Source organism: Doryrhamphus excisus, linkage group LG21 (assembly GCF_037039965.1).
Source record: "Doryrhamphus excisus strain RoL-2023G ecotype Guam linkage group LG21, RoL_Dexc_Guam_v1.1, whole genome shotgun sequence".
NCBI lineage: Eukaryota > Metazoa > Chordata > Actinopteri > Syngnathiformes > Syngnathidae > Doryrhamphus > Doryrhamphus excisus.
This window is the reverse complement of record NC_136377.1, coordinates 5650567-5664338: the sequence shown is the minus strand read 5'-3', so window position 1 is coordinate 5664338 and position 13772 is coordinate 5650567. Positions and strand designations below refer to the sequence as shown.

General features: G+C 36.1%; 1 protein-coding gene across 1 annotated transcript; it reads left to right on the top strand.

Annotated features, from left to right (window-relative positions):
- Positions 1-987: 987 nt before the first annotated feature.
- Positions 988-13691, top strand: LOC131138312 (zona pellucida-like domain-containing protein 1). The gene is made up of 13 exons (XM_078787937.1): positions 988-1047; positions 4528-4591; positions 4785-4826; positions 6149-6375; positions 6468-6652; positions 8335-8407; positions 8578-8675; positions 9314-9394; positions 10293-10464; positions 11317-11434; positions 11508-11528; positions 12368-12426; positions 13533-13691. The coding sequence occupies exons 1-13, from the start codon at positions 988-990 to the stop codon at positions 13689-13691; spliced, it is 1359 nt and encodes a 452-aa protein (XP_078644063.1).
- Positions 13692-13772: the final 81 nt, after the last annotated feature.

The window sequence follows — 13772 nt, the reverse complement described above, 5'->3', positions numbered from 1 at the left end:
ATCATAGAAGTGTGGTTTCCACTGTGGGAACTTTAGATGTAATATGTCACTTTCCCCCAGCTCTTGTGACAAATGGCATGGCGTGAAAAAAAACAACATCTAAGTAACATTAGAGTGACCTTAAGATGCAATTCATAATTCTACTAGAATTCTTCAAATAAAGAACCAAAAGACGGGAAAATTGAATTTATTTTCCTTTGGTAGGAGCCAATCACGATTTATCAGCGAACTCGTGATGAGTTTGTCAACCCATTATACTCAATATAACAGTCTGACAAAAAACACTAAATTTGTCACACAGCGACTTAACACGCAAAAGAATAGCATACAAGTGAGAGTTTCATATTTAAAAGCCATAATTCATTTCACCCTAGCAAAGCATTTCATTGGTTATGACTGCTGGGGTGCTGCAATGATGTCAGCCTCCCTCTGGGCAGATGCAGCATTGCAACACCTCGGCGTGCATAACCAATGAAATGCTTTTCCGGCTCAAAAAGGTAAAATAGTTGCTCTTTTAAATAAATAAAAAAAGTCGTATTTCACTCATTGCAAGTTATCGCAAACATTTCATTGGTTATGACTGCTGGGGTGCTGCAATGATGTCAGCCTCCCTCTGGACAGATGCAGCATTGCAACACCTCGGCGTGCATAACCAATGAAATGCTTTTCCGGTTCAAAAAGGTAAAATAGTTGCTCTTTTAAATAAATAAAAAAAGTCGTATTTCACTCATTGCAAGTTATCGCAAACATTTCATTGGTTATGACTGCTGGGGTGCTGCAATGCTGTCAGCCTCCCTCTGGGCAGATGCAGCATTGCAACACCTCGGCGTGCATAACCTATGAAATGCTTTTCCGGCTCAAAATGGTAAAATAGTTACGCTTTTAAATTTAAAAAAAGTCGTATTTTACTCATTGCAAGTTATCGCAAACATTTCATTGGTTATGACTGCTGGGGTGCTGCAATGATGTCAGCCTCCCTCTGGGCAGATGCAGCATTGCAACACCTCGGCGTGCATAACCAATGAAATGCTTTTCCGGCTCAAAAAGGTAAAATAGTTGCTCTTTTAAATAAATAAAAAAAGTCGTATTTCACTCATTGCAAGTTATCGCAAACATTTCATTGGTTATGACTGCTGGGGTGCTGCAATGATGTCAGCCTCCCTCTGGACAGATGCAGCATTGCAACACCTCGGCGTGCATAACCAATGAAATGCTTTTCCGGTTCAAAAAGGTAAAATAGTTGCTCTTTTAAATAAATAAAAAAAGTCGTATTTCACTCATTGCAAGTTATCGCAAACATTTCATTGGTTATGACTGCTGGGGTGCTGCAATGCTGTCAGCCTCCCTCTGGGCAGATGCAGCATTGCAACACCTCGGCGTGCATAACCTATGAAATGCTTTTCCGGCTCAAAATGGTAAAATAGTTACGCTTTTAAATTTAAAAAAAGTCGTATTTTACTCATTGCAAGTTATCGCAAACATTTCATTGGTTATGACTGCTGGGGTGCTGCAATGATGTCAGCCTCCCTCTGGGCAGATGCAGCATTGCAACACCTCGGCATGCATAACCAATGAAATGCTTTTCCGGCTCAAAATGGTAAAATAGTTACGCTTTTAAATTTAAAAAAAGTCGTATTTTACTCATTGCAAGTTATCGCAAACATTTCATTGGTTATGACTGCTGGGGTGCTGCAATGATGTCAGCCTCCCTCTGGGCAGATGCAGCATTGCAACACCTCGGCATGCATAACCAATGAAATGCTTTTCCGGCTCAAAATGGTAAAATAGTTACTCTTTCAAATTAAAAAAAAAATCGTATTTTACTCATTGCAAGTTATCGCAAACATTTCATTGGTTATGACTGCTGGGGTGCTGCAATGATGTCAGCCTCCTTCTGGGCAGATGCAGCATTGCAACACCTCGGCGTGCACAACCAATGAAATGCTTTTCCGGCTCAAAATGGTAAAATAGTTACGCTTTTGAATAAAAAAAAGTCGTATTTCACTCATTGCAAGTTATCGCAAACATTTGGATTTGTTTTCCCTTAAAAAAAGTCTCACTTAAAAACTGTATTTTGTGTTGTCTTTGATTAATATTTACATAAGCAATTAATTAGCCACACCGCACATAATTTACTGTATGTTTACCATCAGCTAATAATACAGATTTGACAAAGTTTAGCTACTGACATAAACTACAGTATCATTGAATGTATAGCAAACATTGACTCCAAATTGTCGGTGGCTTAAAGTTGTTATTTTAAAAATGGATTCTAGAGAGATTAATACAGACAACAAGAACATGTTGACCAAGTTACCTCATCAGAACCTAACCTTCTTGTTGCGTAATACCCGTTGAATTGGTTCTTGCATATTTTTGCAAGAAAGCGGTCAACAAAGACTGTATTCTTCTCCACAAAAAACGTAACTACCGTTTTTCCCACATCTGCCCCAATTCCGCCTGGGGCTGTTTGCTTTGTCAAAAAATTGGGTCGTCTCACACCGTTTCAAAGTTGGGGAGAAAGGCACACCCTTTCAAACAAAACCTTCAACGACTGTTACTTGAACCCAAAATACTTCCAGATGGCCTCCAGGATCCCTCAGACTAGAAAGAGACAATAGAGTGGAGATGGGCTTACATGGAGATCATTAGCCTTCGTGTGTATCTGAGAGGCTTCTGAGACATAACCCAAACACACCGTAAGTGACCACAGCAGGTTATCTAGGACCTGTGGGCGGGGTATTAGGCAACATAGCTAATGCCATACAGTTGCTTACCACATCCCTACATGTATATTTGCAGCTTTTTCTTGTGTTTATGGCGTTATGTTTGATGATTTCTGCCAAAAAAAATCAAATTCATTCATTCATTTTCTACCACTTATTCTCACGAGGGTCACACGCTGTTTTGAGATATGCAGATGTAATAACAACACGACAAGACACTAGCTTGATGGTGACGTTCACCTTCAATTTTGTATCAAAAAATATTTAAAAAAAATAATAACAAAAATTTAATAATAATATAAATAAAAATGATTAAATTCTCTCTTCACTTGCCATTGTTTACTCATGACACCATCCAGGATTAAGCCCTAAATATTCCTCACATACTTATTAAACACATTTAAAGTCTAAAATGACTTCCGGTTGCGGTTGCCATTTTGTTAGCATGCTAAGCATGTTTTTAAGATACACAGATGTAATAACAACACGACAAGACACGCTCCATATTGTACGTTAACGAGATAATCCACGTCAACTGAGGCAGAATTGAGGCGGAAATTTGTCGATGTTAACCAAAAAACATGCAAACCGGGGCGGACGCTATCCAAGGTCCAATTGTCCTCGACTTGATGTGTAAGAGATGTGAAAAAAATTCATTAATTCATTTTCTACCGCTTATCCTCACGAGGGTCGCGGGGGGTGCTGGAGCCTATCCCAGCTGTCTTCGGGCAAGAGGCGGGGTACACCCTGGACTGGTGGCCAGCCAATCACAGGGCACATATAGACAAACAACCATTCACACTCACATTCATACCTATGGACAATTTGGAGTTGCTAATTAACCTAGCATGTTTTTGGAATGTGGTAGGAAACCGGAGTACCCGGAGAAAACCCACGCATGCACGGGGAGAACATGCAAACTCCACACACAGAGATGGCAGAGGGTGGAATTGAACTCGGGTTTCCTAGCTGTGAGGCCCATGCACTAACCACTTCTTGAGATGCACCATCTCAATCCTAGATTTGTAATATATCAGGGTCATCAGGATAGAGATTCCTCATATTCCAATGTAATTCTTGGGAAGTTGTAACTTTTTTATTGTTTTTTTTTCTTTTAAATGTTCCACATGTCAGTTTTCTCTTTCAAACTTATATCCATAACTTATATCTTGGCTACTACAGCTTCACAAAAAGTACTAAGCTTGTGTTTGTAACATTTCACCTTTTTTCTCGTATTTTGACTTTATTTTTTCCATTTCTGCTATTGTTGTTTATTTAAATATTAATATTTAAATTTTCTTCTTCTACATTTTTTTTGTAATTGTGACTTTATATTGATAAAACTATATGTGATTTTTAAAAAAAACACCTGTGGGCTGAAAACGGCCCCCGGGCCACACTCTGGACACCCGTGGTTTAATATGTCAAAGACAAGATTCAATTAAATCTGCTTCTTCCTACTCCTTTTTGACCAAAAGTGATGTTCTTCAGACTAGTGTAACTTGTAAACAAATAAACCATCATCACCGTGACTAAAAGCCGATGTTGTAATCAAAGTTACCTGGCATACTGCCCCCCCCCCCCCCCCCCCCCCTCCACACACACACACACACACACACACTAAGGACATAACATATATGTCCATCTATTGTGTTCCGGTACACTCAGATGACCTGGTTATGCATTCCTCCACAGCTTATGTTACTCTTCCCTTTCCCTTTCTTGTCTGTAGGCTTCCTATGAAGTTCTCTTGAGCTGAAAACGAGGCCAGTATAAATGACAGAGTGCCTGATTGCAACAGCAAAGGCAGAGAAGACCGACTGAAGGAAAGTGGTCAGGAAACACTCTTTGGCCATCCTTGAAAGGTATAGAAAAACTTGAATTATAATAATTATTATTATTATTATAATACAACAGTTTGCATTTTAAATATTTCAAAAAATTTAAATAAGGGATTCACTAATTATTATGATTATTATGATTATGATTTTACAGCAGTTTTGAGCATAATGTGGCTGGTTCTTCTTGCTTTTCAACTTACATCTCTCCTAACAAAAGCTCAACATGCCTGCATTGGAAAATCCACATTTCGACGTCCAGGTCAGTGGAAGCAAACATCACATCATCCAACCACACTCACCTTTGGCTGTTTTTTTTTAATGTCTCCAGTTCCTATGCAGGCACTTTTGTGTAGTTATTTATTTATTTATAAATAAATATATTTATATTTATTATTTTTCAGGAGCAGTGATGTCTTTAAATGATTATTATTATGGCACCCTAGACAAAGAACTGTTTAACTCTCATTATTGTATGTCTACTTATGCCAAAAAAATAGGTGATGAAAAACTTGCAATGCAATTTTATTATGCGCATAATGTCGGGCATGTTTGATTTCAACATAGTTGGACAAAATTATCATGTAGTCAAAGGTATACTGTAGATAATAAACAAAAAAAAATATTCAAATAAAATATTTTTTTCATATGGGCTGCACGGCGAACAAGTGGTTAGCACACGGACCTCACAGCTAGGAGACCCAAATTCAATCCCACCCATCTCTGTGTGGAGTTTGCATGTTCTCCCTGTGCATGCGTGGGTTTTCTCCAGGTACTCTGGTTTCCTCCCACATTCCAAAAACATGCTAGGTTATGTGAGTGTGAATGGTTGTTTGTCTATATGTGCCCTGTGATTGGCTGGCCACCAGTCCAGGGTGTACCCCGCCTCTCCCCTGAAGACAGCCGGGATAGGCTCCAGCACCCTCTGCGGCCCTCGTGAGGAAATTAATGAATTAATTTTTTTCACATCTCTTACACATCAAGTCGAGGACAATTAGACCTTGGATAGCGTTTGCCCTGGTTTGCATGTGTTTTGGTTAACATCGACAAATTTCCGCCATAATTCTGCCTCAGTTTATGTGAATTCTCCCGTTAGCGTACAATATGGAGCGTGTCTTGTCGTGTTGTTATTACATCTGTGTATCTTAAAAACATGCTTAGCATGCTAACAAAATGGCAACCGCAACCGGAAGTCATTTTAGATTTTAAATGTGTTTAATAAGTATGTGAGGAATATTTAGGGCTTAATCCTGGATGGTGTCATGAGTAAACAATGGCAAGTGAAGAGAGAATTTAATCATTTTTATTTATATTATTATTACATTTTTATTATTTTAGTTTTATTTTATTTTTATTATTTTTTTCATTATTATTATTTTTTTTGTATACAAAATTGGAGGTGAACGTCAACATCAAGCTAGCAGGAGGGTCTTGAGTCCAAAATAGACACACCAATACTCCAATAAACAGTAAACAGGACATTATATATATATATATATATATATATATATATATATATATATATAACAGGTCTATTTTAGACCTGCACTGTTTATGTTCAGCTTTCTGATCTCGACTTTGCAGCCAACTCTGACATTGAGGTTTTCTGCGGCTCTCAGGAGGTAAGCCTCCAAATCCTTCTGTGTCCGATCTACTTCAATGGCTACAACGAGTCATTGATGTCGCTCAACTACGAGCACTCCAAACGTCAATGTAAAGGGACTCCTGACTGGACAGCAGACCCGCCTGTCATCAAATTCAATATCTCCATCACAGAAGAAGCCATCACTACATGTTCCAGCTCGTTAATAGTAGGTTATTATGATCGCTATTCTCCATGTGGATAAATCGTTTTTACTCAGCACTGACCTCTGGACTGAGGATCTTTTTTCCTCCGTGAAAGGTCAGCCAGGAGGTGGGAACCGGAGTGTTTTCAGACTTCTCCACTGTCCAGTACATCAACATCTCAGGCATGGTGGGCTCTAAGGACCCCAGCACGGGAGCCATTTCCTACCACCAAGAGGTGATTTACAGGTTCTCCTGCCGCTACCCTCTGCAGTACCTGATCAACAATACACAAATGAGTGTGTGAGTGCATTTAGAATTTCCAAGCAAACTGAAATGTACTCATTGGATTGTTCAAGTAGACATTTTGAATTTACCTGTGCAGCGGATTCTCCAACGTCCAAGTGATGCCAGGTTTCCTACTTGCTATTTGCTTGCTATTACGAACTCTTATTAGTAGGGATGTCCGATATTAGCTTTTTTTTTTTTTGCCCAAAACCGATATGCAGATATTATAAACTCTGTAAATTCCCGATACCAATATGTGTAACATGACATATCTCCTGTATATTTTTAAAATATCGGTTTTCATACGGATGTCAACCGATTATTATACCGATAATTATCGGACATCCCTATTTAGCTCTCTTTGTGATATGGGGAATATTTCTCTTTTTTTAATTGGCCATCAGCATATTGTAACAATATAATATAATAATATAAAATATATATAATATATAACATTATAATTTTTTTGTATTTATATTTATATAAATATATATATATTGTATTATTTTATAATTATATATATATATTATATAATTTTAAAAATTATATATATCATATATAATAATAATATTGTATTATTATATATAAAATATTATAAAATAAATAAATTGGCCTTCAGCATATTCAAACAATAGTTTGATATTATAATTTTTAATTATTAATTATTAATTGTAATAAATTTTTAATTATAATATCTATATATATTATATATAATAATAATGATATATATAATATATAATATATATATATAATATATATAATAATTATATATAGAATTTTTAAAATTATATATTATATATAGGAAATAAATATGTATAATAATAATAATAATATTGTATTATTATATATAAAATATTATAAAATAAATAAATTGGCCTTCAGCATATTCGAACAATAGTTTGATATTATAAATTTTAATTATTAATTATTAATTCTAATAAATTTTTAATTATAATATCTATATATATTATATATAATAATAATGATATATATAATATATAATATATATATATATAATATATAATTTTAAAAATTATATATATAATTATTATATATATATATAATTTTAAAAATTATATATTATATATAGGAAATAAATATGTATAATAATAATAATATTGTATTATTATATAGAAAATAATTATAATAATTATTTAAGACGTATATGTTTAGATATTACACTACTACTACTGTCACCTACAATGTTGCACAAAACAGCATTATAAATAATAGTGTTATCAACAGTGCTATTTCCAGTATCTAATTAATCTAATTAATTACTATTACGAACGCTGTTAACATTCCAGACAGTGAAATGCACCGATATTTCCACCAACGACCTAAACTACGACACAGGAAACTAAATAGCTAGTCGATAAGAGTCGTGGTTGCAAAACTTAATATAATAAAAATAGTGAAACTATTATAAGAGTACAGACCAAACATGCAATTAGAAGTAATTTAGGAACCACAAAACCTCGTAATACTGAATACCGTAAACGGAAGACTGCAATATATGCTAATTAGGTCAAGTTGATATACTACACGGCGGTGACTTCTGTTCTTCTTACATGTGTTTCTAAAAAGGCTTCAATCCTGCTTTGAACGGTGTTGTTCACCCATGTTTGTAAAAACAATGACCTGTTTTTTTTTTTTATTTAAAAACCATCTTGACAAGTCATATTTTGTCATATCAGGTCTGGAGCCAGTGTGTCTGTAAAGGACAGCAATGGGAGTTTCATCAGCACGTTGAGCATGCAGCTCTACTCGGTACGAAAGTCATGAAAATGTGCCCATCTGCTTCCTCAAAACGCCCAAATCGAAATGAATATAAAATTGTTATAGCACACATGCAATGCATGCAAATACTACAGTGTGCATTGATACAATATAACATATATATATATAGCAATGACTTGTACTTTCTTTTGTACTTCAAGGACAACCAGTACACCATGATACTACAGATCCCCCCAGGAGGACTTGAACTAAAGAGTAGGATTTTTGTTCAAATTAAAGCATCAAACCTCACCAACAAGTAAGTGCCACTTTTGTAATGTAGTTAAAGCAAAAAAAAAAATCATTTTATTTACATTATTAGAGCCCTCAAGTCATTAAATAACACCCCTATAGTCACATTTACATATGTATTACCCAATATAATTGACATAGTGAGAGCAAATACCCAATATAGTTGACATAGTAAGAGTAAATAAGCCATTTGAGACATAAATAAGACTCGTGCTCGTGTGTGTTGCTATAAATGTGTGTTGCTAGGAGAGCCGAGTTGAGTGTTTGCTTGCGTGGGTTACAGCCGCATCGGGGATTTTTATTATTATAACTTTTTATGTTGGGAAAATCATTGAAACCTGCAATCAAGTCTGGTGCTTGTGTGTCTCACCGAACATTACAATAACAATTGACCAATAATCGGTCAATTATTTCTTCAATTAATCGATGAATCAGATTTAAATTATTTTTTAAAAATTCAGTCTCTTTTAAAAATGTATGAATAGACTTTTCCAGCATCAGTGAAATTGAAGTAGAGAAGTATAAACAATAAAAAAAAATCTTGAGTAAAACCAAATCCAACCAAAATAATTTCATATTTTCAAATATTAATATGAAAATGGCAAATGATTTTTGTAATTTGACAACAGAATCTTCTCCTCACAGACTGAATGTTCTCCTGGACCGATGCTACGCTACAGTGTCACCTTTTCCAGTGAATACGGTCTTTCATGATCTCTTTGTGGGGTGAGTTATGATCCAAAACATTTCCATAGTACTACATGACATAGTATATAATACAGTATATAATAATAATAATAATACATTTTATTTGTATAGCGCTTTTCAAAGTACTCAAAGACGCTTTACAGTAGAGAAAAATAAAAATAGAGTTCAGTAAAAACAGATGCATTATAATACATACATATATAATTTATAATATGCATTATAATGTACATAATACATTATAATATATTCATATATTCATTTCTGGGTACTACATTTGTTCATACTATGCTTTGTTTGTGTTGCTGTACGGTACGACACAGACTATATTAAAATTAGTGAAATATTTGTAGGCGGCACGGTGATGTAGTGGTTAGCGCGCAGACCTCACAGCTAGGAAACCAGGGTTCAATTCCACCCTCGGCCATCTCTGTGTGGAGTTTGCATGTGTGGGTTTCCTCCCACATTCCAAAAACATGCTAGGTTAATTAGCGACTCCAAATTGTCCATAGGTATGAATGTGAGTGTGAATGGTTGTTTGTCTATATGTGCCCTGTGATTGGCTGGCCACCAGTCCAGGGTGTACCCCGCCTCTCGCCCGAAGACAGCTGGGATAGGCTCCAGCACTCCCACGACCCTTGTGAGGATAAGCGGTAGAAAATGAATGAATGATTTTTTTCACGTCTCTTACACACCAAGTCGAGGACAATCGGACCTTGGATAGCGTCCGCCCCGGTTTGCATGTTTTTTGGTTAACATCAACAAATTTCCGCCACAATTCTGCCTCAGTTGACGTGGATTCTCTCGTTAGCGTCCCTTGTGAGGAAAAAGCAGTACAAAATGAATGAATGAATGAAAATATTTGTAATAAAATTGCTTTGTTGTATAAAGAAAAACATGTTTTTTTGTTGTGTTAAAGGTGTAACCATGACGCCCAGACCATAATGGACATAAATGGAGAGTCTCAGCAAGCTCGCTTCTCCTTCGAAGCGTTTCGCTTCGTCCAGCATATTAACACCAGCGTCTCCACCTTCTACATTCACTGTGTCACCCGACTCTGTGCGGCTACCTATTGCCCTAACCTCATTCAGGTCAGTCTAATGGAACCTTGGTTATCCTCCCATCTCGTGTGGAAGTGGTACAATTCCGACTGCTTAAGTTTAGAGGAAATACACTTGCGTAAGTGTTGCAATGAATAAGAAGTGTCTCAAGGTGACTATAGGGGTATTATTTTATGTCTACAGAGCTCTAGTAATGTTACAAAACCATATTTAGAAAGTCAGAAATACGTTATCTTTGCTCAAACTACAAAAAGTAACAATGAATCCTATATCTCGCAGTCGGGTTTTTAACCAATTAACCTCTAGTAAAAAGAGGTGCCAGGTTTCCTACTTGCTATTATATATATATAATTTGCTTGCTATCGTAATAGCAAGCAAATTATATAATAATATATATAATATATAACATTATAATTTTTTTAATATTATAATATATATATTATATAAAACTTTAAAAATTATATATATAATAAATATATAATAATAATAATAATATTGTATTATTATATACAAAATATTATAAAATAATTAAATTGGCCTTACAGACCTCACAGCTAGGAGACACTGGTTCAATTCCACCCTCGGCCATCTCTGTGTGGAGTTTGCATGTTCTCCCCGTGCATGCGTGGGTTTTTTTCCGGGTACTCCCGTTTCCTCCCACATTCCAAAAACATGCTAGGTTAATTAGCGACTCCAAATTGTCCATAGGTATGAATGTGAGTGTGAATGGTTGTTTGTCTATATGTGCCCTGTGATTGGCTAAGCCACCAGTCCAGGGTGTGGAAGACAGCTGGGATAAGTTCCATCACATCCTCCCACAACCCTCGTGAGGATAAGCGGTAGAAAATGAATAAATTAATGACTATCCCGATTCGCCTGCAGAACTGCACCACCACCGGTAACTCCAGGGGGCGCCGTAGCATCAAAAAGAACCAGGACACCACAGTGAGCGATATCGCCACCGTGAGCTCAGGCCCCATCAGTATCCGCTTGAACTACGGTAGGATTGGGATTTTTACTTGCATACAGACTATTCATTTCTATGACAAGTAACGTGAGCAATTCTCTTGCAGGGTCTTTGGTAGCAGACGGAGGTATGTATTATTTTAAATTTTTTGACCTTGTGTATTATTGCATTAGTAATACTTTAATACAGGGGTCTCAAACATGCGGACACTAGTTTGAGGCCCTCGCCTTGATATGAAAGTTTAATGTTAGTGCGGCCCGCGCAAGTTTGATATGGATGCTGTATGGTATCATGTACCCAGAAAAAATTATTACATTTGATTAATGTTCATGTTAAAGGTTAAATAACTGTTAATAGTTATCCTCCCTATCCGTGTGGAAGTGGTAAGTTTTTGGCTATTTAAGTTTAAAGGAAATAACTTGAAGGCTACCGTTTAGGTCGCTAGCTCTCTAGTTTGCGAGTTAGCATGTGTCTCAAGACCCTGCAGTTGCGCAATATGTTGTAAATAAAAAGAGTATAAATGTGACTATAGTCGTGTTTTGTCATGTCTACAGGGCTCTAATAATGCTTTGTTCATTTTAATCTGAAAAAAATAATTTGTCTACCCACCAACTATATGTGGTTTCTTAAGTTTTTATTATTTGCCGTTTTATTATTATTATATTTATTTATTACTGATGGATTTTCTTTATTCTTGATTTATTTATTTTTCATCTTATTTTGTGCAGAAAAATAAAAATTAAGATATTTGAGAACAGTGGAATGTTTTATCAAAGTTTTTATTGTAGAAAATCAGAACCAAAGCACTGAAAAAGTTTGTATATTTTTCTGTTTTTAATAAATGCGTTTTTTTTTTTGGAAAACCTGATGCGGCCCAGCCTAGCCCAGACCCTAGCTCCAGTGGCCCCCCAGGTAAATTGAGTTTGAGACCCCTGCTTTAATACTTCCTTTGTCATTGTTTTCCAGATGCTGATCACACTGGTATGAATTCCAGCATGCTGGCCGTGTCAGCCATAGCAGCCATTGTCGGAGTAGTCTGCCTCGGTTTGATGTTTGTTACTTTGCATATGAAGTCAAAAATGAGTTTGAACCAAAAGTGAGCCAAGATTTGGGATAATTTCCATTTTACTCCCCCCCCTCACAGAATTTTTTTTTCCAAATGAGAAATTGAAAATTCCTGTAATAAAAACGGGAAAAGTCATGGTCAGGTTAAAGAAGCAGGGTGATTTGTGCCTGTGTGCCTTCTACCTCATAATTTAGGGTAGCACTGAGCTACGTTGTGGAGAACTTTATCCTGTGGGAATTGGTTAACCAGGGCCATATGAATGAATATAATTTTTTTTTAAAAACAATTTTATACAAAATAAAGTTGTATTCAATATCTCTCCTATTATTTGTTATGGACAGTTACAGGCACACTGGTTAGCGCAGGTGATTGAAAGGTCGGAAACAACACAATAAATCTGATTCTGGAAAAAAAAAAACACGCATTGACATAAATCATGGGTGGGCAAACTACGGCTCGGGGGCTACATGCGAACCACCAAGCGTTTGAATCCGGCCCTCCAGTTGCTTTCTAATTAATTCAACTTTTAACATACAAACTGGCAATATGACTTGCTAGTCGAAGGTCTTCTTTAGTAAAAAAATAAAAAAATAAAGCTGTAAAATTAAATTAGATAATTTGATGTGTTCTGATGTTTAAAGTGCTCCTAAAAAAGGGACATGAGAACATACAGCTGATAGTATGACACTTTTACACATAAAATTAAACAAATAATTCAAGGAAAATTATAAGCATAAAATAGTGTGTGTGTTAAATATATGTTAATTTTGTTAACTCAATATATTTGCCCACCTCTGACATAAATGAATGTACTTCACCCCTTGTGGTCTCAGCACTTTAGTAATCATTATATATATTCAATGGAAAAACAGCCCCAAGTACAGTAGCCTGCATCAGTCTTTATTTAAATGTTTGAAGGGAATTCCCAAATACAATTTTAAGACGCCACAGACATGTAAATCCACCAACGCTTTACAAGTAAAGTGTTCTCAAATAGTCCCAAGTCTCCATCAGAATCTATTTGAGCCACTCTATAAGAGCGGTCTTTGCTTTTTCATGGTAAAGCAAAAAAGTATTGCAGAAACTAAAAAGGAGCAGCCAAGGTTTTTTCCCCCTGATGCCTTCGAGGACCACAGTTTAGCAGAAGAGCAAATGTCCACCTTGCACGATAAGAGCCGTAGAAGGCTCTGGAGTATCATCTGCCTTGTTGTCAACCCCACATAGCTTCAACTGGCAGCTTGACCGACGCTCGATTGGCATCAGTGCAGTTCACTTTCACTCATGTAATGGTCGCCAAGAGCAGAT